Source organism: Lissotriton helveticus, chromosome 5_1 (genome assembly GCF_964261635.1).
Source record: "Lissotriton helveticus chromosome 5_1, aLisHel1.1, whole genome shotgun sequence".
Classification (NCBI taxonomy): Eukaryota; Metazoa; Chordata; class Amphibia; order Caudata; family Salamandridae; genus Lissotriton; species Lissotriton helveticus.
The window spans coordinates 191,470,701-191,496,090 of NC_136065.1; the positions used below are offsets into that span (position 1 = coordinate 191,470,701).

A 25,390-nucleotide genomic window follows, 5' to 3' on the forward strand; every position below is an offset into this window, starting at 1 on the left:
TTCACTCTCAGGACATGCGACACACATCAGGGCATGTCCTACCTTTCACATACACTGCAATCTGCCCACAGTGGTACCTTGGGCCTACCTTAGGGGTGTCTCACATGTAAGAAAAAGGAAGGTTAGGGCCTGGCAAGTGGGCGCACTTGCCAGGTCAGCATGGCAGTACCAAACTGCGCACAGATACTGCAGTGGCAGGTCTGAGTTACATTTACAAGCTGCTCATGTGGGTGACACAATCATTGCTGCAGGCCCACTAGCTGCATTTGATTTACAGGCCCTGGGCACACACAGTGCACTGTACTAGGGACTTACCGGTAAATTAAATTTGCCAATCATGAAATCACTAATCCATAAATACAATTTACAGGGTGTGCATATGCACTTTAGCACTGATCGGCAGTGGTAAAGCCATAAACTATCAAAAACAGGTCAGAAACAAGAGGCCAAAAAGCAAAAAGTCTGGGGATAAACCCACTGAAAAAGCCAGGTCTAACAGAGACTAGCAGGCTTTTGCCTCCAGTCTTGGTCACAGGAAGAAGTCTTGCAGAGCCTCCCCTTCTCACACATGCCATCTGGCTGCCTAGCAAATGACAACCTTTTGGAACAGAGCCTCCCCTTTCTATAGTCCTTTTCCAGACACAAAGTTTGATTTAAGGCCTGGGTCTTTGAAGTTTTGTGTTGGGGTTCTTCTTCTTTTGAAGTGGATACCTCTCCTTCTACATTTGTAAGCACACATACATTAAGCACGTTTTAGTGGTGCACTACATCTCTAATGTAATGTATTACTCTTAGACCTACAGACAGCCAGTATGTGTAATGCTCACACATGTACTACACAGTACTGCTCTGTCCCTGTCCTTTACCCTTTCCAGGCACACATAGATCCAGCCAGTGCAGTCACTACTCCTGCTCTATGCAGTACCACACATCTACCTGATGCATGCCAAGGCTGAGTTAAACACACTGCAGCGGAATCTTTAAAAAGATGAGTGACCCTGTAGGCCTTACTCCTGCGACAGGGGGTAAAAAGGTCCTGTTCACTGCTAATCATCACTACACTGTATTCTGCCACCACAACCCTTGTGCTGCTTAACTCCTGGAAAAGTTGGTAGCCTTTCATCACTATGAGGTCATCACTTTCAGTGCCCCTCGCAGTCAAACAAGGCCACAATCCACAAGACAGGTCTTTGTCATGGCACACACACATGATCCGTGTTTGCCCATCACATGAAAATCTGCATTAAGGATTCAAACAACAGTACAGTTGGGCACTTAGGGCAGGGTACACATCTCTTACCATGCAGAGGACTTTTCCGTCCCTACAAACACAGTTCTGTCTCGGTAGGAGGAAGACAGGTTGCAAATCACTGCAGGGCAGCTTTACTAACTTTTCATGCTACAGAGTGCAACAACCAAAGTTACTGTGCTGGTTTTGCGTTACTTTTGTGATGCAAACCTGATGCAGAATGTTCTGCCCCTGTGTGTTTAGAGGCCAACTGAGAGTTTTTCTAATTTGAGCACCACTGTTATAGATTTAAAGCAGATCTGTTCAGTGCTTTAAGTAAGTATGCCTTATCGCAGTCTCTCTTCAATGTTCAATTGAAGTTCATACAAATTCAAGTGCATTGGTTGTGGGAAGGAAGGTTGCACTGATGCTGCCTATGTTGAACCTTCACTCTTTGTTTGAGAGAAATCTGCTTCGCTTCTGCCTGTGCTCGACTTATTCAGTGTGGATTACTCTTGAACTGTTGCTGCCTAGTTGGTGCCTGTTTTATGTGTGCAAAGGATTTCTTCACAGTTGATGCCCAAACTGAATAGGCTCTCCATGTGAGGAAAGCCTACAGTGTGCTGCCATGCTGTTTCTTTTCCCTGTGTGTGTGGGATGGAAGCTGAAACTGCTACTGCCCGAGTTGTTTTTCAGTGTGTTATTAATACTTGCATTGCTGCTCACTGTGTGTGTGAGGATTGGATTGGTCCTCATGGAGTGGGTATACCCTGACAGTACCAGACAAAAGATAATGTGTGTGTGTGATAGAGAGGGATGTATGACGTTACAACGCATGCTTTTACCACGCATGCTGTTACAACGCAGTTTTTACAACGCAAACCTTTACAACGCATAGCGCTTTGGGGTGCTGGATAGTGAATAGTTTAATTTACTATTCCAACTCCAGTCCCCGTGGATAGTAGGGAAGGTGTTGGATAGTAAATTAAATCTATTCCCTATCCTAGAGCGCCCCCCAGCGCAATGCGTTGTAATGGTTTTCGTTGTAAAACCTGCGTTGTAAAAGCACTGCGTTGTAAAAGTTTTGTTGTAAAGGATGTTTCCCGATAGAGAGAGCACGTACATGTTTGCAGGAGTCTTAAATTGCCTTTGCTTGACCTGATGTGTTTGAGTGGAGACATGCACTGGTGTTGCTCATGCTATGCCTTCGCCTTCTCTGTATCATGGAAAATGCATGGCTGTTGCCTTTACTGTGCCTGTTCCTTGTGTCTAAGGAGAGTGTAGATCTTGGTTCTTACATCTGAGTATGAGAGCAGCCGGCTCGTCATTGAAGTAGATGTGTCTGTCTGTGTCAGAGTTTGGTAAAGCTTTCTAACAACTTACCACTTTGTTCTCCTCTCAACAGTGCCCAGAGGGACTCCGGCCGATGAAAGATGGCACAGGCTGCTTTGACTTCTCCAAGGGCATTGACTGTTCTGATGGATTCAACGGAGGCTGTGAACAGTTGTGTCTTCAGCAGGCGATGCCGCTGCCATATGACCCAACATCCAGCACCATCTTTATGTTCTGTGGGTGAGTGCCCAACCGTAACGCAAGCAAGGATGAGAAAGATGGGGGTATGTAGACAATGTTTGAGGAAGGGAGTAGGACAGAGCTAGGCTTAGAGGAAAACGCATAATTTAGACGTATGAGTCAGAAACAAAAGCTGAAGTTATGGGCAGAGCTTAGTAGTAGATTGTGGTAGGTACGAGAAGATGGGGCTTGAGAGAGACACGGGGTTGTGGAATATATGTAGGTTGAGTGGAGCAGAAAAGAGCCAATGGATGGGGTGAGGAGAAGATAAAAAAATGCATCTGTGCACCCTTTAAGGGTAGGTTTAATAATTTTGTTAGGAACCACTGTAGGCAACATTGAGGCATCTGGATCTAAGCAATATGAGTATGCTTCTTTTTATACAAAAATGTTTGCATTTAAATGTTGTTTTTGTTTGTACGGATTTGTGAATGCCCTTTTATGAATCACTCTCTTCCCCTGCTACAACATCAACTTTCAATTAGGATTAATGTCAAGCAAGCACGCGTAATTGGAGTCAAGGATTATGTGCTGTCAATTCCTGTTCTGTCACTTCCTGCATTGTTCTCCTGGGAGTCAAAGGTTATGATGCGTCATTCGTTCCACCAATTGGCTCACATTGACAGCTGGCTTGGAGGAAAGGATGGCAGACAAAGGTTTCAGGGTGCTACGGAATTTGGCACAAAGGACGGGGGAGATATGTTAGAGATTATTGAGTTATAGATGGTGCATTGAGAGGAAACCAAAGAAGGGAATGTAACTCAAACTGACATTTGTTGCAGTGGAGGTAGAAACAGAGTGGAGGCACCAAGAAGGAGGAGAGAGGCTGGAGGAGAATCTTAACTGCTGGAGGAGACAGGAAGGGGTTGCAGGCTGGAGTAACAGAGTAGGACACAGAAGCAAAAGTGTAGGAAGGAGAGTACTGTGTGTGGACAATCAAAGGATTATTTATTTTGCTACGTTTACTGCTTTTATGTAGTGCTGGTTCACTTCCTACTTTGCATGAGTAGGAGAAGGGAAGGTTACTAAAAATCCAAGGTTGGCTCGTCACTTGCAGAGCCCTCCTGTTCTGGTGGAGAATCACTGGTTGCCAATAAGTCCTGAGGCCTCACAGAAAAGGGATATTGGTTCTTTTGTGAATTTGTGAAGATCTGGTTACTTGCGGACAGGTTGAGGAAACATGTTCTTGAGAAAAGAGCTACATGCTAAGAGTGTCATGGTGCCTAAGTGTTTGTGTTACCCATGACTGACAGAAAGTTTGTTTTGGGTGGGTGATCATGAGTTTCTAGTTAAAGAGTACGGCATCATCATATTTAAGAGGTAGGGGGTATTCGACCACGAAAGGGCTTTTGTGCAAGCATACATTCTTGATATTTACCACTTTTCGGTTATATCTCAGGAGAAAGACATTAGCTCAGTTCACATGTGGTCAAGGTCCTTAATACTGATGAGGTGAGCCAAATAATTGAGTGCCATCAGTAGCATGCAAGCTGATAATAGACTTGGCAGGAAGATCGTCGTAGATGCCATTAAAATAGCTTCCATAGATGCCATTACAATGGCTTCCTTATATGTCACGTCATTAGCATTCATAGGTACCATTACACTCGTCTCCATATCCCCCATTACAATAGTCTACATAAAGTGCATTAAAATAACATTCATAAATGCCATCTCCATGGTCTCCAATGATGCTATAACAATAGTATCACAAAATGCCATTTAAATAAGCTCTGTAGATGGCATTACAATAGCTTCTATAACAATAGCCTTTATAGATGTCCCTTCAGTAGCTTTCATAGATACCATTACACTGGTCTCCATATACGCTATTACAATACCCTATACATAAATGTCATTAAAATAGCTTTCATGGATGCCCCTGGTATGGTCAATTACAATAGTGTCTACAAATGCCATTACAATAGCCTCCCTAGATGCCATTACAATTGCTTCCATATCAATAGCCTTTATGGATGTCCCTTCTGTAGCCTTCATAGGTACCATTACACTGGTCACCATATTTGTCATTACAATAGTCTCGATAAATGCCATTAAAATAGCCTCCATAGATGCCATTATATTTGTTTTCATAAATGCTCTTGCAATAGCCTCTTTAGATGTTATTTCGAAGGACAGCAATGAAGATGACAGCAGCTACAACCCTTACAGTGGGGAGCAGCAGAGGCAGAATTCCACGCAAGGCTGGACTGGGAACCAAAGGCAGCTCTTGCAAAAGCATTTTAGCTCCCTGGAGCAAATCGTCTCAATGCACTTACCAAGAGTGTGTGCGCTGGGTCTCATTTTAGCTACAGCATTAAAACATCTCATACCACAAAAGTGATCACCCACAATCCTTGTGAAACATGGATAGCCCGAATGTATTTAACAAAGTGCCCTGATTTAGTGCCTCTGAGAATTAAACACAAAGCATTAAGGGCCATATGTATCAAGCTAATTAGCATTCGCAAAGGGCGAAATTCGGCGAATTTCGGCCTTTGCGAATGCTAATTAGACAAATGGTATGTATCAAACATGTTTGATGCAAAATAAGGAATAGCAAAATTTGCTATTCCTTATTTTGCGATTGCACTTAAGGAATCGCAAATTTTGCGATTCCTTAAATGCAATGTATCAAACAAAAAATATGCAAAAAATGCCATTAAGGATTAGCAAATTACCACCAACTTCTAGTTGGTGGTAATTTGCTAATTCTGTTCAAAAAGCTTTTTTCCAAAAAACAAACGGTGCCATATGACGCCCATACATGCCCTTAGGGCATGTATGTGCGCCATATGCCCCCAAATGTCTTTTTCAGGGGTGCAGCAGGGTGTTCTTGAGACACCCCTGCACCCTTGGAAAAATTCCTAATTTGCGATTAGCAAATTGCTAATCGCAAATTGCACTTTCATTCCTATGGGCCTCCTGGCCCATGGAAATGAATGGGTAATTTGCGATTAGCAATTTGCTAATCGCAAATTAGGAATGCTAAGGAATCGCTATTGAAAAGCGATTTTGTACATACATACCGTTTTGCATTTCCTAAATAGCGATTCCTTAAAATTCGCTATTTAGGAAATGCAAAATAGTTTGATGATACATATGGCCCTATGTGTTGATGTAAAGTGAGTGGGAGAAAGAGATAACCTTTCCAAATGCACAACCTGAAATCAGGAAACCTTGAATCAGTCCCGGCTTCCACTTGAGCACATTGTGTGATCCTAAGCAATTATGGGCAAAGCCAGGTATATGGGCCAAAAAGCACAACTAACTTCCCTTGGCTCACTGATAGCATTATTCTTAGAAAGTTGGTGGAGAAGAGGAAATATTTCTACGTTCATGATTAGAATTACCTATAACAATTTTCACCCAGTGCAATGGTATAATGAATTGTACTAAACTGAACTGTGCTGCAAGGGTCACATTATAAAGAAATGCACTGTTTTCAATTTTGATGTATTTGTATTATATATGTACTGGATTCTCTCAACTAAGGAAGAGCAGACCCCTCAAAACCGTGTCCCTGAAGCACTGAAAGTCAGCACTGCTTGTGCGACCCCAGAGGAGACAGGAACAAACCGAATGCAAAAACAATGGGTGTTGAAGCTAGTGTAATTTAACTAGGCACGCTTTAAAACTATTTGTTTTGTATTTTTTATAAAACACTGAAGGCAGGAAACGCTGCCTGACCCTTCCCCTAGCAACAGTACTGGCCCCACCCTACCAGCCCACCGGGAAAATGCCCAGTGCCTGATATGGCAAGTTCAGGCCCAATTCCAAATACAACGTGTAGACATGAAAAGTGTTTTATCCACGTTGTTCGCCTGCTGCATCAGTGGTCGTTTTATGCACAAAGATCATTTAAACATGGAGGCTTTTTGAAAAAGAGAGAGGCGGGGTACCTTCAAATGTAGGGGTTACCTGACAGCACTGATGCATTGATCAGTTTTAGATATATCTGCTCTATCCTGTGTGCATGCAGTGAGGTTTACAGAATAAAAATTGTAAGGAAACTAGTTCTCTTTACACAGAAACTTCAAAACAAAACCGAAATCACACAATGTTCACATGGGAAGGAGAAGAAATGAACGTTATGGTCTAAACGGGGGGAAAGTACTTAAATTAGACACGTGTAGTGGGTATTTTGATGCATTAACTCATAAGAATGAGTGAAGCAGGGCAGAACCTCTGTTTTGTGGCATTGAGAAACAGCCAGCTCAAATGCATCTAGAACTGGTCATGTGCCAGGCAGTTCACTTCTCAAGCATATGCTCCAGATGCATGAACATCTCTTAGGTGAATCTGCTTATCATCGTTTAGCTACAGTACTCCATGTGGAAAAGGTTCCAAGATGAGAGACCACTGAAGTAACGTTGATGGAAGTCAAGGACTGGTAGGATGCAGGATTTTCCTATGAGACCTATTGCAGCAGAAGAGTTGGGCAAATAAGGGTTGTTTATTAGCACAACAGATTGCAGAGAGCTTGCCAAGATTATTTTGTGGTCGGCTTGTTAAACGCTGCTGACAGAGCAAGAAAAATCTGTGTGCTGTCTGTCCCTGAACCAATACTGTGAGCATTTTTCCCAGGTAGTCATAAGTGGCATATCCAGTGCTGGTCATCGGTGGGGCCCAGCCTCGACTTCACAAAGGTGTATTTACTGTCTTCTATACCTTTTAAAAGCAGGCTAACCCAGGGAATGTTCTGCAGTTGAGTAGGATTCAGCATTTTGGGCTTCTTCAACAGTGGAGATGTCCGTCAAAGCTTGGGTTTAAAGAGGGTAGCCTCCTCTTTGATTAATTAACCCCTTCGCTGCGGTGGCAATTCCGCTGCAGCACTAGGGGGGCCGCGCGGCACTCGCATGCTCGTGACAGAACCGCTCCGTCACGAGCCTAGGGTGAGCTGTGCTTGTGACGGAGCGGTTCCGTCACAGCCCCGCCCGCTTAATAGAACGCGCCGCGCAGGCGCGGCAGCCGGGCCGTGACGGAACCTCTCCGTCACCAGCACAGCCCACCCAAGGCTCGTGACAGAGCGGTTCCGTCACGAGCATGCATGAGGTTAAGACTGTTGTGGTGGCTGGCATGAGCACAGACAGCTTGATAAATTCAGTGTTGAAGCTTTCATCTGCAGGGGCCAATGGTATCAGCACCCTGAAAATCCTGGGTGCTTTATCCCCCTGAACAATGGTGAATATGAGGTATGTCATACAGTTGAGAGCTGTGCCAGTGAAGGTAGATGTGTGCTGGATGTCTCTCGTAGAATGTCTAGCCCAGAGCCTATTTTACCTCTACGGTGTCACTTGAGATTATTGGGTGGTTGTTAAGTTGGGTCACTTTGTCAGAAGATGGTGATACCGGCTTATGGTATGCTGTGAAGTGTTCTTTGTCTCAGCTTTGGATTTCAAATGTTTTTTCTAAGCTGCAATAAACAGATATGACGATGGACCGTGATGAACCACAAAGCCTGCATTTTGTATGGCAGGAAGAAAGGGTTTTCTCCTCTGCCTTTTTAGAGTTCTGCCTTTCAGGGGGTTTCATTTCATGTGTAGACTTCTTTAAAAAACAACATTTGTTTCATTGTTTTTGCCGATTTGAGATTGCATTAAGTGACAGAAGCCACTTAAAACAGCTGTTACATAATTTGCCATTATAAACATACATTTTAATGCATGGGACGATTCTGGGGAAGGTGTAGGGGCAAAGTGAAACAAAATGTACAGAAAAAGGGTGTGAAATTGTCAAATAGCATAACAAGACAATGCTACATGAAGATGTGTAGAAGAACTTTAAAGAGTGGAGGGCCCCATGATGGCTCATTAAAATACAGACGTGTCTCTGACTTTTGGTGTCATGTGCTCGTCACAAGATCACTTCCCATCAAAGCTGTCTTGTCGTTCCATCCTTCTGAAGAAGGATGGAGTATGGTTAATTTGGATAATTGCAGCACCTCTTACTCACATGGCACATGTAAGTGGCGGGGGGGGGGGAGGGGGTGTGTGACCATCAAACTCTCGTACTCAATTCAGTTATCTAATGCTCTGTGGGTATTGTGTTACCCAATAAATCAGACTTCCGCGTAATTCCTCTTAATGCCTGTTCTAAACCCACTGAATTGTCATCCACTGACCCGTTAATGTTCAACCAGTTGAACAGAAAAAAAACGTGCTTATTTCAGATACTGTTTTTGTAAAGTGTTGTTAATTGGGGTCAAGGGTTAAGTGCTGTCACTTCTTGTCCTGTCACTTCCTACAATGTTCTAATGTGGGTCAAAGGGCTCCTTTGTGAAGGGTTCGGTGCTATGTAAGGAAAGGTCTGGTTTTAGAGTGAACGCTTGAAAGACGGTTTACATAGACGTGAAAACAAAGCGAGACGACCTATGCTAGTAGCGGCGCGTGGTGTATTCGCCTACAGCGTGGCAATGTGGAGCAACGTTGTTTTTGTGTTGGATAGAAACGAAGGGGATCTCGTTCGCAACAAGGAAATATTATGACAGGAAGAAACATCCAAACCTAATTGGGTGGGAGGATCCTAATTAGCAGAAGGATAAGGATGAGTGGGAGGGTATACAACTGAAGGCAGACTAATTAATGGATTCATTTGTTGACATATTGCTATAATTGTGAACAATATGGACCCCACTGGGCGGCACGCGGGAGACGCGCTCGAGACGAGTGAGTAAAGCAGTTGGTGCTGCTGAGCGCGTGCGTGGCAGTTAGTGGCAGCACGTACCGGTTCCGGTTGCGTCAGAAGAGCGGCGGGGCACACAGAGCAGGCAGTTTCTGAGTAACAGGAAATGTCCAACAACCTGGTGGGTGGCAGTGTCATCTTAGGGATTTTGGGCGCCCCAGGTCAGACATATTTTTGAGGGCCCTTTTTGGAACAGCTTATAATTTGATTACCCATTTTCTGCTAATACAAGACTGTGGTGGTAAGCGATGAATTATATGTTGAAGGTTGAGATACAGAAATACTAGAAAGTGAGCTATAGAGAGAAAGTTCACTTTCCCATTGGACGCTGGGGGCACTGGGCAACTGCTCTTTTTGCTAATCCTTTAAAATGTCTCTGGCATGAGGAGTGGAGAGATTTTGCATGTTTCCTCTTCTGGCACTTTCAGAAATTTAGTTTAGCCATGTTTCTTCTCGTGGAATGCAGAAATGCTGCTAATTCCGAAACAGCACAAGCCACTAGGGTTGCCAGTATTTAACCACCTAGATAGTATTTTTATGTCAAAGTTAGTAAACAATTTAGGAAATTCGGCAAAAGAGGAAACTTTCCCTTCGAAATGTACATTTACAACAGAAAATACAAGAAATCACTTACAAGTATGCCAGAGGTGTCTAATCCATTCTTTAATTATCGTCTTCAAAAGACAGACAGAATTATGTTTCACAAATGCTTCATCAGGTACCAGCTCATGGCTCTTTCAGAACCGAAAACCATTATGAAATATACTAGGTCTAAAAGCCTACAAGTCTCCATGTCCAGTAAAGCTCTTTCACCCCAATAGATTTGCTCATGTATGCAAACATTGCTATGTGCAGCTAACACCCACAGCCTACCTCCTCTTTCATAACAGAGCTCTAATCACCAGTGTCAGGAGCTGGGCTGAGGCAGAAACAGACACAACAGAGCTGTAGGGAAATGAAGATACCGTAACATGGTGTCGCTTCAGGCAGGATGAGAGAGCAGTAGGTCTATAGGTATATGGAGACAGTTTAGGATATAAAATGACTCCCAAGGATTTTGGCAGGGCTGGGAAAGAGTCTGTTGCAAAATTCAAATTTCAGAAGGTATCAGTATATGACGGGGCCTCTGATAAACATTTAGAACTGGAGCAGAGTAGCCCTAAAGGGATGTATAGAGAATTTAGATCAAGGTGAGCTCTTGAAGAGGTCTATAGGCTGTTGGGTCTCATGCAGACTCAGTGTCAAGTGTGGGGAAAGGATATATTTGGAAATGGCAGGATCTTTTAAAGACTATGAGATCTGAGGCAAAGCCTGATTATGCAGTGTTATGTTGCATGAAGTTCATGGTTTATAAACCACTGTACGCCACCATAAGCTAATTTCAAATTCTCTTTTATGTTTGGAGGGGTTTGAAGATTTTGAATCCCAGCACTAGGAGAGAGAAAAGGAGAGAACAAGACAGAAGTAATAACGGCGGATCCATGTGGCTGCAGTGTTCTTCCCTGAAACACTAGCATATCCCTTGGCAGTGTTCTGTGGATAGCTGGCACTGAGCATCCAAAAAACAGAATGAAATAGAGGGAGAAATAGAGTAAATGGAGAGGACTAGGAGGGGTAGTGAATGAGGATAACATGAGCGGAAAGGAGCTAGAGATTAATTGGGAGCAGGGGAGTCAGCTAAATGATTAAGGGAATGATAGAGTTGGGGACCAAAAGAAGAAGCTTTGAAGACATGAGTGTAGAACAGAGTGCTCACCTGGGAGCCTCAGCTATCTCCACACTGTCTACCATCAGCCCTCTTATGGTGTCTTCCCCTAGTTAATACATGTACCTACAAGTCCACATTTGAAGAGAGTGTTGGGGAGAGGGCAAGGCTGAAGGGAAACTCTGTGCTGTCTCTTTCATTAGTTTCTCTAACACCTATCTCCCTCCACAGCACCATCCCCTTCTCTCTGGATACTCATTCACTAGTCTCTCGCCTCTCTTGTCTGTCTCTCCCACTCTCAGCTCAGTCTTATTTGTCTCCTACTTGTCCACCTCTGAACTTCATCTTTCTAATAAATCTCACTTAGATCACTCTGCCTCAGTCCTTTATCACCCATCTGTCTGTCTCTTTATCACTTTTCTCACACCTGCTGCTAACTCTCTCTGTCTCCCCTAGCTGTCTATTTTGCATTTGCCTGTATCTGTATCACATTTCTCATACTGCCATCCCCTCTCACTGGTCTCCCCTCTGTCTGAACCTCAGTTTTCTCTTTGTCAAGTTTATGTGTCGATCACCGATCCCTCTCAACTGCCTCACACTCTTTTACATGGATCTGTCCATGGTATTTTTGTGTGTTTATTTCTACAGTGAAGGCTCTGATGTAGCCCAATGAGGCTTGGGTCTGGTGTTTTAAAATTGGACCATCAAAGTTAAGAGGTTAATACAAGACAGAGGAAGAAGAGTCCATTTGCGCCACTTGTACTATGTGTGAAACTATGAGTGCTATGTGTAGGCCACTTTGGGTTGTAGGTAATCCCCCTTTCTTTCTTAAATGCTTAGCAGAATTGTAAGCACTTCTTTTTCAAAAACTTTGCAGATTTATCATCTAGCCCTATGCATATACAGACTCCTCTTCAGATTGGAAGCCTATGTGGACTGTTCATCCATCGGTAGAACTTTAGACACCTCATCTTTCTGTCAAATTTTATGGTGGTACTCTTTCAGCCACATAATTGTCAAAACTCCTTTAAAACATATTCTAGAACTACACAGAAGCCCCCTGTACCTGTAGAATTGACCCATTAAGAGAACATAGGAGAGCATCATTTCCCATCATATTCCTGCCTTATTTATTTTTAATCATTAACAGGGATCTCTGTTATAAAGTAATTTCAGGGGATATCATAGTAATTTTTAAAATCTTGAGTTGACCAGTCTACAGTCCAGTTAACATTGGGCTTTTGAGAGAGTTCTCAGATTCAAATGAGACACTCAAGAGAAGATCTCTGGCAAACAGCTCCTTCTTAGAGGCCTTTGGCATTGCAGCACCTGCCCAACGAGGAGCTGGCCCAATGATAAAACATGCCACCCTGGAGGTGGGTGAAGGCTCTCGCTCCTATATTTTCAATATCCTGTCCAACCTGGTAATTGTTAGGAAACATGATTCGTGTTAACCTTAACCTTTTGCAAGGAACAGCACATTTTTCTGTAGGGACCTGTAGAATTGTAGACATGAGCTTTCTAATGGCAAAATTGTATCAACATTATTTGCAACCACCTCAGCGACTTTGCTCCATTTCCGATTACTGCCACACCTTGGATTATCCGGATGCTATCCACCCAGCACCTCTGGGCATACCACCTCGGTATCTGGGACCGCTTTTTCTCGTTAAATGTATTTACATGTTTTATCCCAAATGTTCCCCACCTTCCTAAGTCTCTTGTATACAATGTGTTAATCCTGTAAAGCGCTCTGATACCCTAAGGGGTCAAGTTTGCACTCTATAAAACACAAATTAATAAATAAATAAATACAAATTTCCTTCTTAGTCTGTAGAGCTGTACAGGCTCCTCTTCTGTCTAAAGAATGTTTCAGAATTTCCCTACTATTTGAAGAATTAAGAGGCAAATGTACGACTGTCTGGTCTCAAAATACTGGTTACATACTTATCTGGCTGCTAAAATAGGATCGGTACATAAGAAAAAGCACTTTAACAGTCGCAAACGCCAAATTGTGACAATGAAATCAGCCGTGGCCGGTAGTGGGAGTACCGGCCGGGCAGTAACGCGGGGAGGGGCAGGGTGGGGGGTAGTAATGTATGGATTATGGACTTTAACAGGTAAGTAAACTTATAAATAAATAAAACGAATTTTGTGGCGTGCACTGCATCACCATATGCGATGCAGTGCGTGCAACAAAATTCCGCGGCTGAATGAAATGCTTTGTACATCTGGCCCTTAGCCTGCTCCTCTTTGACCGCTATAATTGTACAGTCTTCAGTCTTCTTGGTAGGAATTTTTTTCTATCGATACAGCTCTGCAAACGTATGTTTTCTTTGCATAATTAAACAGACTCCACCTCTATTCAGGGAACTGTACCAGTTTCTCTTTTATTTGCAGAATGTTATCGACTCCTTTTCTGTCTGTAGAATTGCACAGACTTCTTTTGCCTGCAGAATTTTACGTGGCCCTATCGTGTCCACACAATTGAACACAATCCTCTTCTGTCTACTGATAGTTTTGCCTATTAGCTTATGCTGTTACATTTTCTACTGAAAATGACACTTTTAATATTGGAAATACGCATTTCCAGTTTGCCTTAGAATGCATTCTCGGTTTCTATATTTTACATTACATTTTTGCTTTTTCTCTTGTGTAGTCTATGATGTTCAAGGCTTGACGCGTGAAGTACAGAACAGATTTATTCCTTTAATAAAACCAAAATGATTTATTACACCTTTAAATGCTTCTTACAGTCTCTTTTGTCCAAATGGAAGTGAGGATTGCTGTAAAGACATTAATCAATGTGAGAGGTCTATAGAGGACACATTACCTAATGTACCACCTATTAATAAAAATATATATGTATTTTGTATTTCCACTGCATTTCTAAATGTGTTCTCGCGAGCGTCCCTACATCTTTATCCTAGTAACGGTTGCAATCCCTTCAAGATCTGCTTGTAGGGCCGAGATTGCAAGAAACTATTACAGGAAAATTCCAGTATTGAAAAATAGAATAAATACTAGATTTTTTGACACTGACATTTTTTCAGCTTGCTAAAAGTTAAGAAGGACTAATTATGTATCTTATTTGTACAGACGTATTGACTCACACACACATCAGAGTTTGTATCTTTGGGTGGAGAAAACGTCCAGTGGTTGAGGTCTCATTTATGAAAGGAGGAGACTTGAGTTCTTGTTCTAGCTTATACACTTAAAAGCATTTCATGTGTTTGAATATAAAATTGTTGTTAAATACCTCTAACAATATATTGTGTTCTTTTTCATATTGTTACGGCATTAACTTGCTTTTAATAGTTCTGTTAATGGAGCTTTACGATTTCTAACCAACCCGTGCGCTACTGTGTGTCTGTTTTCCATAATACTACTCCAAGCCAGAACACTTAACATGTAGTCTCTGGTTGTAGTGGTTAACTGCTATTCCATGTGTGGGAAATTAGATTTACAATCGTGCATTGTCTGAAATGTGAATGTTTCTGATCCCATCTCCTACAGCATTGAGTGCCATGAATCAGTTTTGTAGAAAGTAGTCTATTGAATACAGTTTACACATCAGGAGAATCTAAAATCTTCTAGTCTAGGATATCTCCATATACCTGCTGGGTGGAAATGTATTATGTGTCTTTGTGTCTCTGGTGTTGTTGGAATTCGGTGTAAAACCAGATTTGAAGTAATTCTGAAATGCTGAAACAATTATGGATAATTTTAACAGTGATATCCACATCGAACTTGTTTCGGGATATCAATTGCTTTTTTTAAATGATATGCTATTCATGAATAAACAGTAAAACTATGGGAGGAAATCTCTTCTTGAGCATTTTTTTACCTTTGTTTTCCATTCACAAATGTTCCCAGTAGTACTCCTGAAAACTTGGAGCCAGGCAGTGGTTTACAGGCATACAACTGTTAATTGCATGTCTCATTTTCCAAGGGCTCCTACTCCTTCTGTGCTGAGTCCTATGTAGCAAATATTTCCATACAATGGGCATTGAGAGTCCTTCACACTTTTTGGGGCCGATTTACAAGCCCCTTGTGTCATTTTTGCGCCGCTGTTGTGTCACTTTGTGTGACGCAGCAGCAGCGTAAAAATGCAGCCCATTTACAACGTGACGCATCTAGGGAGATGCGTCACGTTGTAAAGTCCTGCATCTCATTATACCTGCGTTAGGTATAATGTATGCGGGGTGGGTGTTCCAACGCAAAAAAGCCGCGTAGAAGTGACGCAGTGAAATCTACAAGATTTTACTGCACCACTTCTAGGACGCCACTGCGTCAAATTCTTATGCCTGCTTCAAGCAGGCGTAAGGAGTGATGCAGCACAATGAGGATAGGCCTCCACCTGCATTGCTGGAGTTGCTTCGTGCTTGCGATTCGACTCCAGCAATGTGTGACTTTTGCATCAACAGATACGTCAGAATTTCTGACGCATCTGTCAATCCTTGCGCCATGGTGCGCCGTATTGTAAATACAGTGCATCCATAGTGGCGCAAGGGGTTCTGAGGCTGACACAGGGAAATTGACGCATCTTTACAGATGTGTCAGTTTCTTGTAAGTCTGCCACAGAGTCTCTCACGGACAAAGTTCTTTCACAACTCCCCTTACAAACCTGCAAATGGGCCATTCGCACTGCCACCCTGGAAGGGAGTTACTCCAGCACTTGACTGGAGTACTCTCTGACCATTTCCAGGTGGAAAGGAGTTGGATAGGAATTTGGAATGCCACATTTTCTGTGCATATATCCCAAACTTTCAAGGCAAGCCACACTTTCAATGTTCCCTTCCCACCCCTTGAATGGGATTTATTACTGCAGATTTATATGCACTTGTGGCAGATAAATCTGCAGTAATGAATCCGTCAGGAATCCATTTATGAATTACTGGCCAGGGTTAATGAGAAACGTTTGGTAATAAACATGCATGTATGACTGCCTGAAAACCTTTGTAAATAGCCCCTTTGTCTTTAGTTAGAAGATAGAAACTTCACTAGGTTATTAGCCACCCTTTAATATTTACATATAGTACTGCAATTATTGTTACTTTTAATATTTTTATCCCTAATAAGAAGTTAATATATAATGCTTGAAACCACACATCTCTGCTGCTTCTACTCAATTCAATTCATTGGTACTCAATTTACTGACCTTGAAAGGATTAGGGACTCATTAGGATGCCAGTCGTGAAGCCTCCGACCAACATCTTTGGTATAAAATCCGACCTCCTAATTACAATGTAGGCGGTCGGAGTTTAAACCGGCTGGTCGGACCGGCTGGCTTCCGATGGCCTCAAGGAGCCTGTCGAACAGTCGTAGGCCACACATAATCACCTATGGATGGCTTTTCCACCGTCTGGATTATGATGTTGGTTTCCAACAGGCTTTTCATGTCTGGCTTTCTGATATGAAGCCTGTCGGTAAGCAGTTTTGGGGGACCCTAGAAGGGCCCCCATGCCTCTGTGGCCTCTGGTTGGGGGCTTGGGTGGCACCTATGGGCCCCCCTGTAAATCCCTGCACCGTGTGGCCGGTGTGGCATGCACCATGAGTTTCCTGCCACACAGTGCAGGGATTTACAGGAACTCCTATTTCTCGATGGGCGCTTGTGCTGCTACCGGTTTCCGACCTCCGCACAAGCTCCCATAAGGATATGGGAGTTTGCAACTGCACCATGTGCGGTCGCATTTTAATAGTGTGTTTGGAACCGCCGACCTATGGTCAGTTGGTTCGCACATCGAAACAGTGTCGGGCAGACTTGAGTTGTAATTAGAGCCTAAGTTGGGGTTGCAGGAACATGCAGGTTCAGAAGTTCATTTTAAATGCGCTTTCTTGATAAATTGGACGTTCTTTCTAGGCTGTCTTTAGAATTGTGAAAACTCTTCTGCATAGTAGCTGTACAGTCTCTTCACAAACGACATGAAGTAGTTGACATATTTTCTTTCTAGTGTGTCAATATAATTGTACAGAGAATTACCCAGTGCTTAGTTTGTTAAAAGAATCTCTCAACCAGCTGTTTTGAAGGTCGAGGTGCTGAATACCAAACCTGCATAGTCTTGATTCAACCTCATGCCTCTTCAATCCATCACCAGACACTCCCTGCCTCTTATCACCCTCTCACAGGTTCCATTTTCATCCCTGATTTCGCCTTTTGTCACTGCTTTTCCATCATTCTCTTCCTCTATCTTTCCCTCATGGGTGTTTTTCCGACTCTTGCATTGAATCAAAGATTATTGAGAAAAAATAGATGTTGCTCACCAGAAATGTAGAAATTAGAATACAATAGAATTAAAGAGTACAATGTTATTTATTCACAGAGTACTCAACCACAAACCTCGAAACGCATGAACATTTTTTATATTAATGCCTGGCTCCCCCCGTAAAGCCAATATGAATCTTGTTTATCTGTAAATAAGTATGTTTTACATGTATCATGTTCCCTACCCATCTACACTTCCTACCACTTCACGTTTCCCTTCCTAATCTCCTTACCTTTTTGGGCACTAACATTTATCAATTGGTGACCCCATACAAATGTATATTAATTTGTGGTTGAGTACTCTGTGAATAAATAACATTGTACTTTTTAATTCTATTGTATTTGTTCTAATTTCTTCTTTATGATTTTTGAGTCTATCTTTCCTCCTTGTCTGGGACCCCTCTTACTGTAATACTACATACCCAGGTCCTAGTGACTTCTTTTGGGTTGACCCTATTCTGTAACGCACCAGAAATGCAGGCAGGTGGGCACCACCTGCAAAATCAGCTAAAATTAAGTACTAGTTTTACTACTCTTTCAACAGAGCTCTACTGACTCTTAGTCTATCTATAGAACTGTACAGTCGGCAGTACAGAAGCACAATTTTACAATCTATGCAGAAATATGTTCACACGTTTTCAATCTCTTCCTAGTCACTCCGACAAATGATATAGATTATACCAAGTCTATTAGAAGAATTGTTCAGAGTCTTTCATTTGTATTTGCAGATGTTACAGAATAACCTATCTACAGACATTCTTTGAATCTAGTGCAATTGCACTGTACAGACTGTTCGTATTCTATCGGCACAAATAAGAGGTTACAATAACAGTTACTGTCTTAAAGTATTGAAGTATGCATGAGCAGACATCATGCTGAGCTATAGAGGAGGTGAGGACTCGTGACTACTAGCTCAAGGTTAACGCCGTAGCTGCGGCCGTTATTTCAGGGCAGTGCTGGGCGATCCAAAGAGTGGGCGGGGCCGCGTCGGCCGTTGAACATTCGCAGCACCAGCCAGGTAGTGCTCCGAACGTTCAACGACCGATGGCAGCAGCAATGGGGTTAAGGAGAACCTCCTCCGTATGGACTACGATCAAAGTAAAGTAAAGACCACCCAGAGAAGGGAATTGTTGGGTCAGTGGTTTCGACACTTAGGGCTACCATTTGGCTGTGCTGGCAAAGATGGTGCTCTACTGACCAACCGGTGTCTGGCTTGCCATATTTTCATTTTTCCACTGCAAGGATTTATCGTCAAAGCTGCTTCACACAAACTGGTAGGAGTAGTTTGTTGAAATCAAACTAAGCCAGTCATCTCGAGCATAGAATGCAATGGTGTTAAGGGCAGCGCACAGAGGTCAGTCCCAGAACAGGCAGCAGTGGTGTCACTTGGAATAAAAAGGTGACATTTATGAAACAGAAGCAAGAGTGTCGCAGGCAGCCAGAAAGATAAAGACAAATCTCCCACTGATATTCCCACCCAGTTAACAAGCGATCTTCTGAACATAAACGAATGAAACACCCCTCTGAAATTACACTCACACAACTCAGGAACACAAGGCGTGATTCTAAAAGTCATATATAAAGCTAAGTGGACAATCCTTAAAAAAAAATTAAAAACCACTTCAAAAACATTTTCAGTGTCTTAAAACAGCAGTCATCGAATCTCACTCATCAGCTAGTTGTGATGAGATGAATTTGCCGGCTCGTGATACCCCCCACTACCAAAGAATATCTGCTGGCCTTCATTTCAAAGGAACTCGCTGCCAAGTTTCCTCAAGTCACTCTAAAAAACCTTGCAAAAGCCCCCACATGGACTGGAACATCACAGTACTCCAACAAGCCCATCCTGCAACCCATTTAACTTTAATTTTAAAACATGGGATTTTAAAACATGGGATTTTAAAACATGGGAATGCATTACTAGTGGAGAAGTGTGGCTCAATGGTTAGAGCAGGCAGATCTTGATGCAGAGCTCTGGCCAGGGACCAGGGTTCGATTCCCGCCTCGGCGGGTCTCCGACTCATTAATTCCCCTGACTGGATATTCTCGCCTCAGTACCTGTTCTGATCATGGGTCCCACGCTGCAACTCTGGGCAATAGCTTGCTTAGTCTCCACAACGGCCCCAAAAGCGCTGGGATGCCTGGCTGCACCTGGGGGGTGCCCAGGAGGGGACATTTCCCAGGAAAGTCAGGAAGGGTTCCTAAGCGGTATACGGACAGCGCCGGGACACCTCTGGTGGAGGTAGCTGTGCGCTTTACAAATTCCGACATTTACATTTATTACAGCTCTGTGGATAAATTGCATTGATGCCTCATGCCACAGTTGTACTGAACCTGAACCTCTAAAAATAGACCAAGTATGAAGTCTTAAAAAGGTTTGTGCTCTTCCCTCCCAAAAAGAAAATTTCAGAGTTATCACTTGCCCCCTCTTCCTGGCAAAAAAAGTGAAAATATTTCGCCACTCAGCTCAAAGAAACCGTCTTAAACAACTTATCGAGTCATTTTAGTTACAATTTAGAAATGGAGACAGAATTGAAATGAGGCTTCTCAATATTATATTCAACTCTCTAACTCCACTCTCTATCTCCTTGACAAAGGACACTCATGACTCCTAATGCTACTCACCTATACTTAGTGTTCTATTCAATCGATCATAACATCCTCCACACATTTCTAAGCTGATCCTGGACATACCTTAAATAGAATATTTCAGAAGGTAAAAATAGCCAATTCCATTTGCAATATTACCCACTCCTCTAACCTTTTCTAGACTACCATAACGTCCATACTGCCCCCTTTAAAAGAGAGAGCACCAGAAGAAAAAAATGTTTGCTTAGACTAATATGCAGACAAGACCCTTTACCTAAAAACGGACTGTCCAAATAGCCTCATGGCCAGAGCCACATGCAAGTAGATACATGGATGAAAACCCTGAAACCAAAACTCATCTGACATAAAGCAGGGCTCATTATTCTTTCACCTAAGAAAAAGGGTGATCTGTCAACTACAGATCTGAATAATCTGAATACAGTATATCATAACAAAAGTAATCTCTTAGGCTAAATTCTTGAGTTTTATCCTGGATTCGAAACTTATCTTAGACATCCACATAAAGCAAACTGGAAAGAGCGCTTTAGTCACAGGCCTCCGGAAGATCTGGCATATGCTATAGAAAGCAGTGTCTCACTCTGCTTCCCAACTCAGCTCAGGAGCAAGACAATTGGATCTCATCTCTCCAGTCCTGTAGAATGTCTTAGCGCACAGAAGACTAATTGTATCACTTAGAAGGCACTACTTATGGATGCCCCTAATTACTAGGCTAACAAACGGACATTAGGTGGAGGAAGTAAATCTTTATTGGGGAAGGTGTTCCTACATCTTGGCCTTCCCAAGTTTAAGAAAATGACCACCGTGAAGCGGGCATTCTTAGCCAATGCCCCAAAAGTTACCTTCTTGCTAAATGCTGACTTTATATTTCTGCTACGAGTACCTAAAACCTGTTAATGTAAACAGAATTGTGTTTTCCTTTAACTGCCTGTACATTTTCCTGTTGTATACAATATGTCTTGCAACTTTGTGAAGCATTAGGACAATAAATGACATAAATAATGCTCATGAGACATATAGTATTATAAAGTATTGTATTATTTTTAAAGGCAGGTAAGAAATTTGGTGGATCCAAAACAGACAACAACCATGCCACAGGTAACGATGCTCTGGCATATCTGAATATCTGCACATGCTGCAAGGGCGTCACATGCACATGGAACGTTTACAATTTGTGGGGCTGTCTCATGACCCTAAATGGTGGGACGTGGTGTCACTGGAAAGTCTCACAACGCTCGAAAATACTGCAGTTGAGTTGAAAGCGAACACAAGCTTTATGTGTCCAGAGCAGAAAAAAGCACTGGTGTGACAGCTAACAAAAATTTAACTGTTTTGGATATGAAGAAGGAAGTCATAGACACCTGGAAGATTTAAAATGGTTAGGGCATTCATCAGGGGTGTCCTACAATGCGAAGAGGTTTGACTTCTCTATTACATCCAGTGGTGATGTCAAGCTTACAGGCGGTTCACATCAGTATACAAGAAGCAAACGTTTCACCAGCTGCTGGGAGCCTTAATATCTCAGGGTCTAACATTAAGATTGTCAAGGACTAGCAGTAGGTCTGATGTTTTGGTGACAGTCAGGTAATATTTGATGGGTGCATCCACTACAGTACAAACTTTGTGTGCTTCACTTATTGCTTAGTGACAGCGATAAGCATCACAATGGGTTATACTGTAATGTGGTTACTACATTTATTTACAAAGAAGGACTTGGAAGTCAAGAAGGAAACAGAAGTCTCTTTCATTCCCTTTCATACTTCATTCAACAGGTATTAGAGGAGCAACCGCTGTATTCTTCTGAACCCTACGCCACACTGTAGAAGACAAGGTGTTATTTTCCATCACCTAATTGGAAGAAGAGTTTTGATCCAGAGGCAATAAAAAGTGGAAATCCATGTGTTCATAAAAACAATAAAGTTGGGATTCAGCCAATGACCTGTTTGAGATCCAGCCATGCCCGTCTCTAGAGGTCTCCGCATAATGTTCAATACACAAGGGTTTTCAATGGCCTTTAAATCCAATGAATGCCTACAATCAAGTTGTGCATTACTGGCTGGGGCAGTTGGTATGGATTTGGATCCTGTAGTGCACAGCAGTTGTTTGTATGAGATATGGCTAATCATGAAGGCAGAAGCAGTGAAATAGATATCCATACACATTCTTTGGTGGTGCTTTTCGAAGGCTAGCATCCTGAACTTGAAGTTTGCAGCATCTTAAATCATGGTTTTACATAAATATTATAATCACACATTCACATGAATAATTGACCCATGTAGACACTGATCCAGGTGGATTTTATGGACCAATCAAGTAGTAATAAAGGCACTATGACCTCTTTGTGCATTGCTTTAGCAAAAAACACACTGGTCCCCAGTAACAATACTTTACATGCAAAGAACCAAATGGCGAATAAAATTAGTTCAAAGGAATTTATGAAAAACAATTTCAAGGCACAAAGCAGCATAGTGGATATTGGTGCAAAATAAACAAGATTAGTGCTCACTTTAAAGGTTATAAACTTGTGATAAATATTGATCAACAAGTGTATCAACAAACACAAGAACCAACCCTTTACAACAAATTCTCAACAATCATAAAGGATTCAAGTTTTTAAAGTTGACGGTGTTTCGATCCCAGTAAATCTGCTGGGAATATCATCATCATTGAACACAAAATGAGGGGAGAGGGTCAACCACATCTACAACTCTGCCATCCCGAACCCCCTGATATCCAATTGTACACACGTAGAGGGATGGAGAGACTCAAAATAAAACCCAAAGCAACCCGTACAACAAAACAAAAGTGATTGTTTTGAAAATACTGCCCTCACTCACACACAGAAGTGTGTGACATGCTTCATCATCGGGTCTGCTTACAATACGCCCAGGTGTAGCCACACTCTGGACGGAGCATAGGGAAGGGGGTTTGAACATAAAAGACCACTGGACACAATACAACACCACACAACATGTATACATAAACGAAAAAGTGATCAGTGAATGTCACCCTGTGACTGGAACTAAAGTGCAACACGTGCAGTTAATCAGGAAATGTTAAAACTGGTTTGAGGATACCAAACAGAAATTTATCGACAGGTTCTGCAACCAGGATTAAAAGAAAAGAAGGGATGGGTAGTGTTTCCAAGAGAAAATAAAGTTCTCAAAAGAACCCTCCTTATACCGCTGTTGTCAACATGTTTCGACCGACTTACTGTGCCACGAGGGTCACCTCGGTCTTCTTCAGGACGGGTGTTGCTATCAGTCCTGTAATTGGTCGAACCGCAATTCGGTCAAAGTACCAATTAACTGATCACCCTGGATTCCAATTGAATTGACATGCTTGGCGGGGATCCCGACAACACGGGAAACATAAACTGGAATATAATAATCCCAAATAAATATGTTGTAGGTGGGGATGCACACAAACCATTATAACATCCCCTGGATTCTAAAGAAAAATCCAAATATTGGTCCATTCAACTGGGCTACGGGCATGTTATGTTCATCACCCATCAATATCAGTGAACTGAATATATGAGCAATGCTATGATCAAATAAAAATATATACACCTCTTCATAGATGAGGGCCACATATCCGGTGCTGATAATATCTACCAAGAAATATGCCCCACGTTCAAGGTCTAAGGCCGTGGTGTAGTAACACTCCCATTTCAAAAACTCACCGAGTTTATTACTAATGTAAACTCGACATGGCGTCCTGCAGGTCGGTCTCCCAAGAACACAACCTGTATGCACAAGAAAGAAATAAGCAGAACAGGTAGCGTCCCAAACAGACTCTGTCAGGTTGTAAACTTCGTCATAAGATGAAATAGAATGAAGTAAACCCATGTTATAGATATCAGAAACAGCGTAATGTAAGCAGACCCGATGATGAAGCATGTCACACACTTCGGTGTGTGAGTGAGGGCAGTATTTTCAAAACAATCACTTTTGTTTTGTTGTATGGGTTGCTTTGGGTTTTATTGTGAGTCTCTCCATCCCTCTACGTGTGTACAATTCAATATCATCATCATCATGCCTTCACTTAAAGAAAATTCATTGTCATGTGGAGCCCATAACACAGCAGAGGACACAGTCTCATGGTACCCATCAGAGTGTCCCGGTCGAGGTCGTGGGTTGGGGTAAAGGGAACATCAGGGTCCGCACATAGAGTGGGCCATTCTACTGGCGTTTCATATCAGACAGTATGCCTGCTGATTTACCTTTACTTATCCATGTGAGTCTTCGAGAAAGGAAGTGGTATAACACTGCACGAACTAGCGGGCCTTGAACAGGGTTTTCAAACCACCAAGCCTCAGTGCTTATATCAACTGAACCCTATGCTTAGCCAAACTAAACAGGTCACTTAGCATCTATAGAGTCCAGCTGAAATGGCTAAGGCCATCACAACCCCTTACTGTACTCTTCCTACTTCAAAAGACTGCAGTAGATGCCGACGAGTACACTTGTGAATCCTGTCTTTAGAGTACACCCGGGTTCTAAGCAGGGTCTAGTCGATCCTGTGCAAGTTATGCAAAATGACAATGCAGGGCAAGAATCCCACTTCCTCACTAACTCCCCTTATACCTCCCATGTTCACCAGTGGCTCCCAATTTAATAGTGGATCTTCGAAAGGGCTCCTCACTCTGTCTCCGCTATATCGAAAGAGCATCACCAACAAACTATAGCATAGTTTAATTTTTTTACAAATGACAGGAGGTCATATGGTCGATAAGGTCACATGAGGAAGTGTATATTTTCACAAAAGGATTGCACCAATATAGCTCATTTCTATCACTGTTCTGATATCAGGACTTGCTTCCCAAGTCCCTGTCTCTTGATCCACACTGTCTGGTGACTGATCAGACTCTTCCAAGGCAAACAGATATCCCAGTCTCCAACTGTGTATAAAAATCATAGTTGTGGCCTTGTTGGGGGGTGGAGGAGTGGTGTGTGTGTGTGTGTTTGTGTATGTGCGTGCCAGCCTGTCTGCCTTATGATATACGTAGTGTACTAGCCCCAAGCCCTGCCACTATGTGTGATACAAAATAACTATAAATCATTAAATAAACCACTCCAGCTGTTTATTCACCTCATCCTTCGGAAAGAAGCATTATGTATCATCAGGGCTTTAAGTGGGCCGGGTCTCACTGGCCGTTTGTTAAAGGGAGCCTCGAAACGGGTCTCTATCGAGCTCTGTTTTGTGCCCTGGCACAGGCGGTCCGTTTTTTCCGGACTGCAGTGACAGCAGGCACATCGATGTGCGCGTGCTCACACTGCTCACTTCTCACTGTTGGAGAAGTGACGTCATGATGTCATTCCAGGTG

The 25,390-nt window shown here is 42.6% G+C and overlaps 1 protein-coding gene across 4 annotated transcripts in view; it reads left to right on the forward strand.

The window, feature by feature from the left end:
• Nucleotides 1-25,390, forward strand: part of ASTN2 (astrotactin 2) — a 2,754,112-nt gene that overhangs the window by 1,937,457 nt on the left and 791,265 nt on the right. For all 4 annotated transcript variants that reach the window (XM_078641978.1, XM_078641979.1, XM_078641981.1 and 1 more), the window contains one exon: nucleotides 2,634-2,800. In XM_078641978.1, coding sequence (XP_078498104.1) covers nucleotides 2,634-2,800 — 167 coding nt within the window. The remainder of the gene's footprint in view (nucleotides 1-2,633; nucleotides 2,801-25,390) is intronic.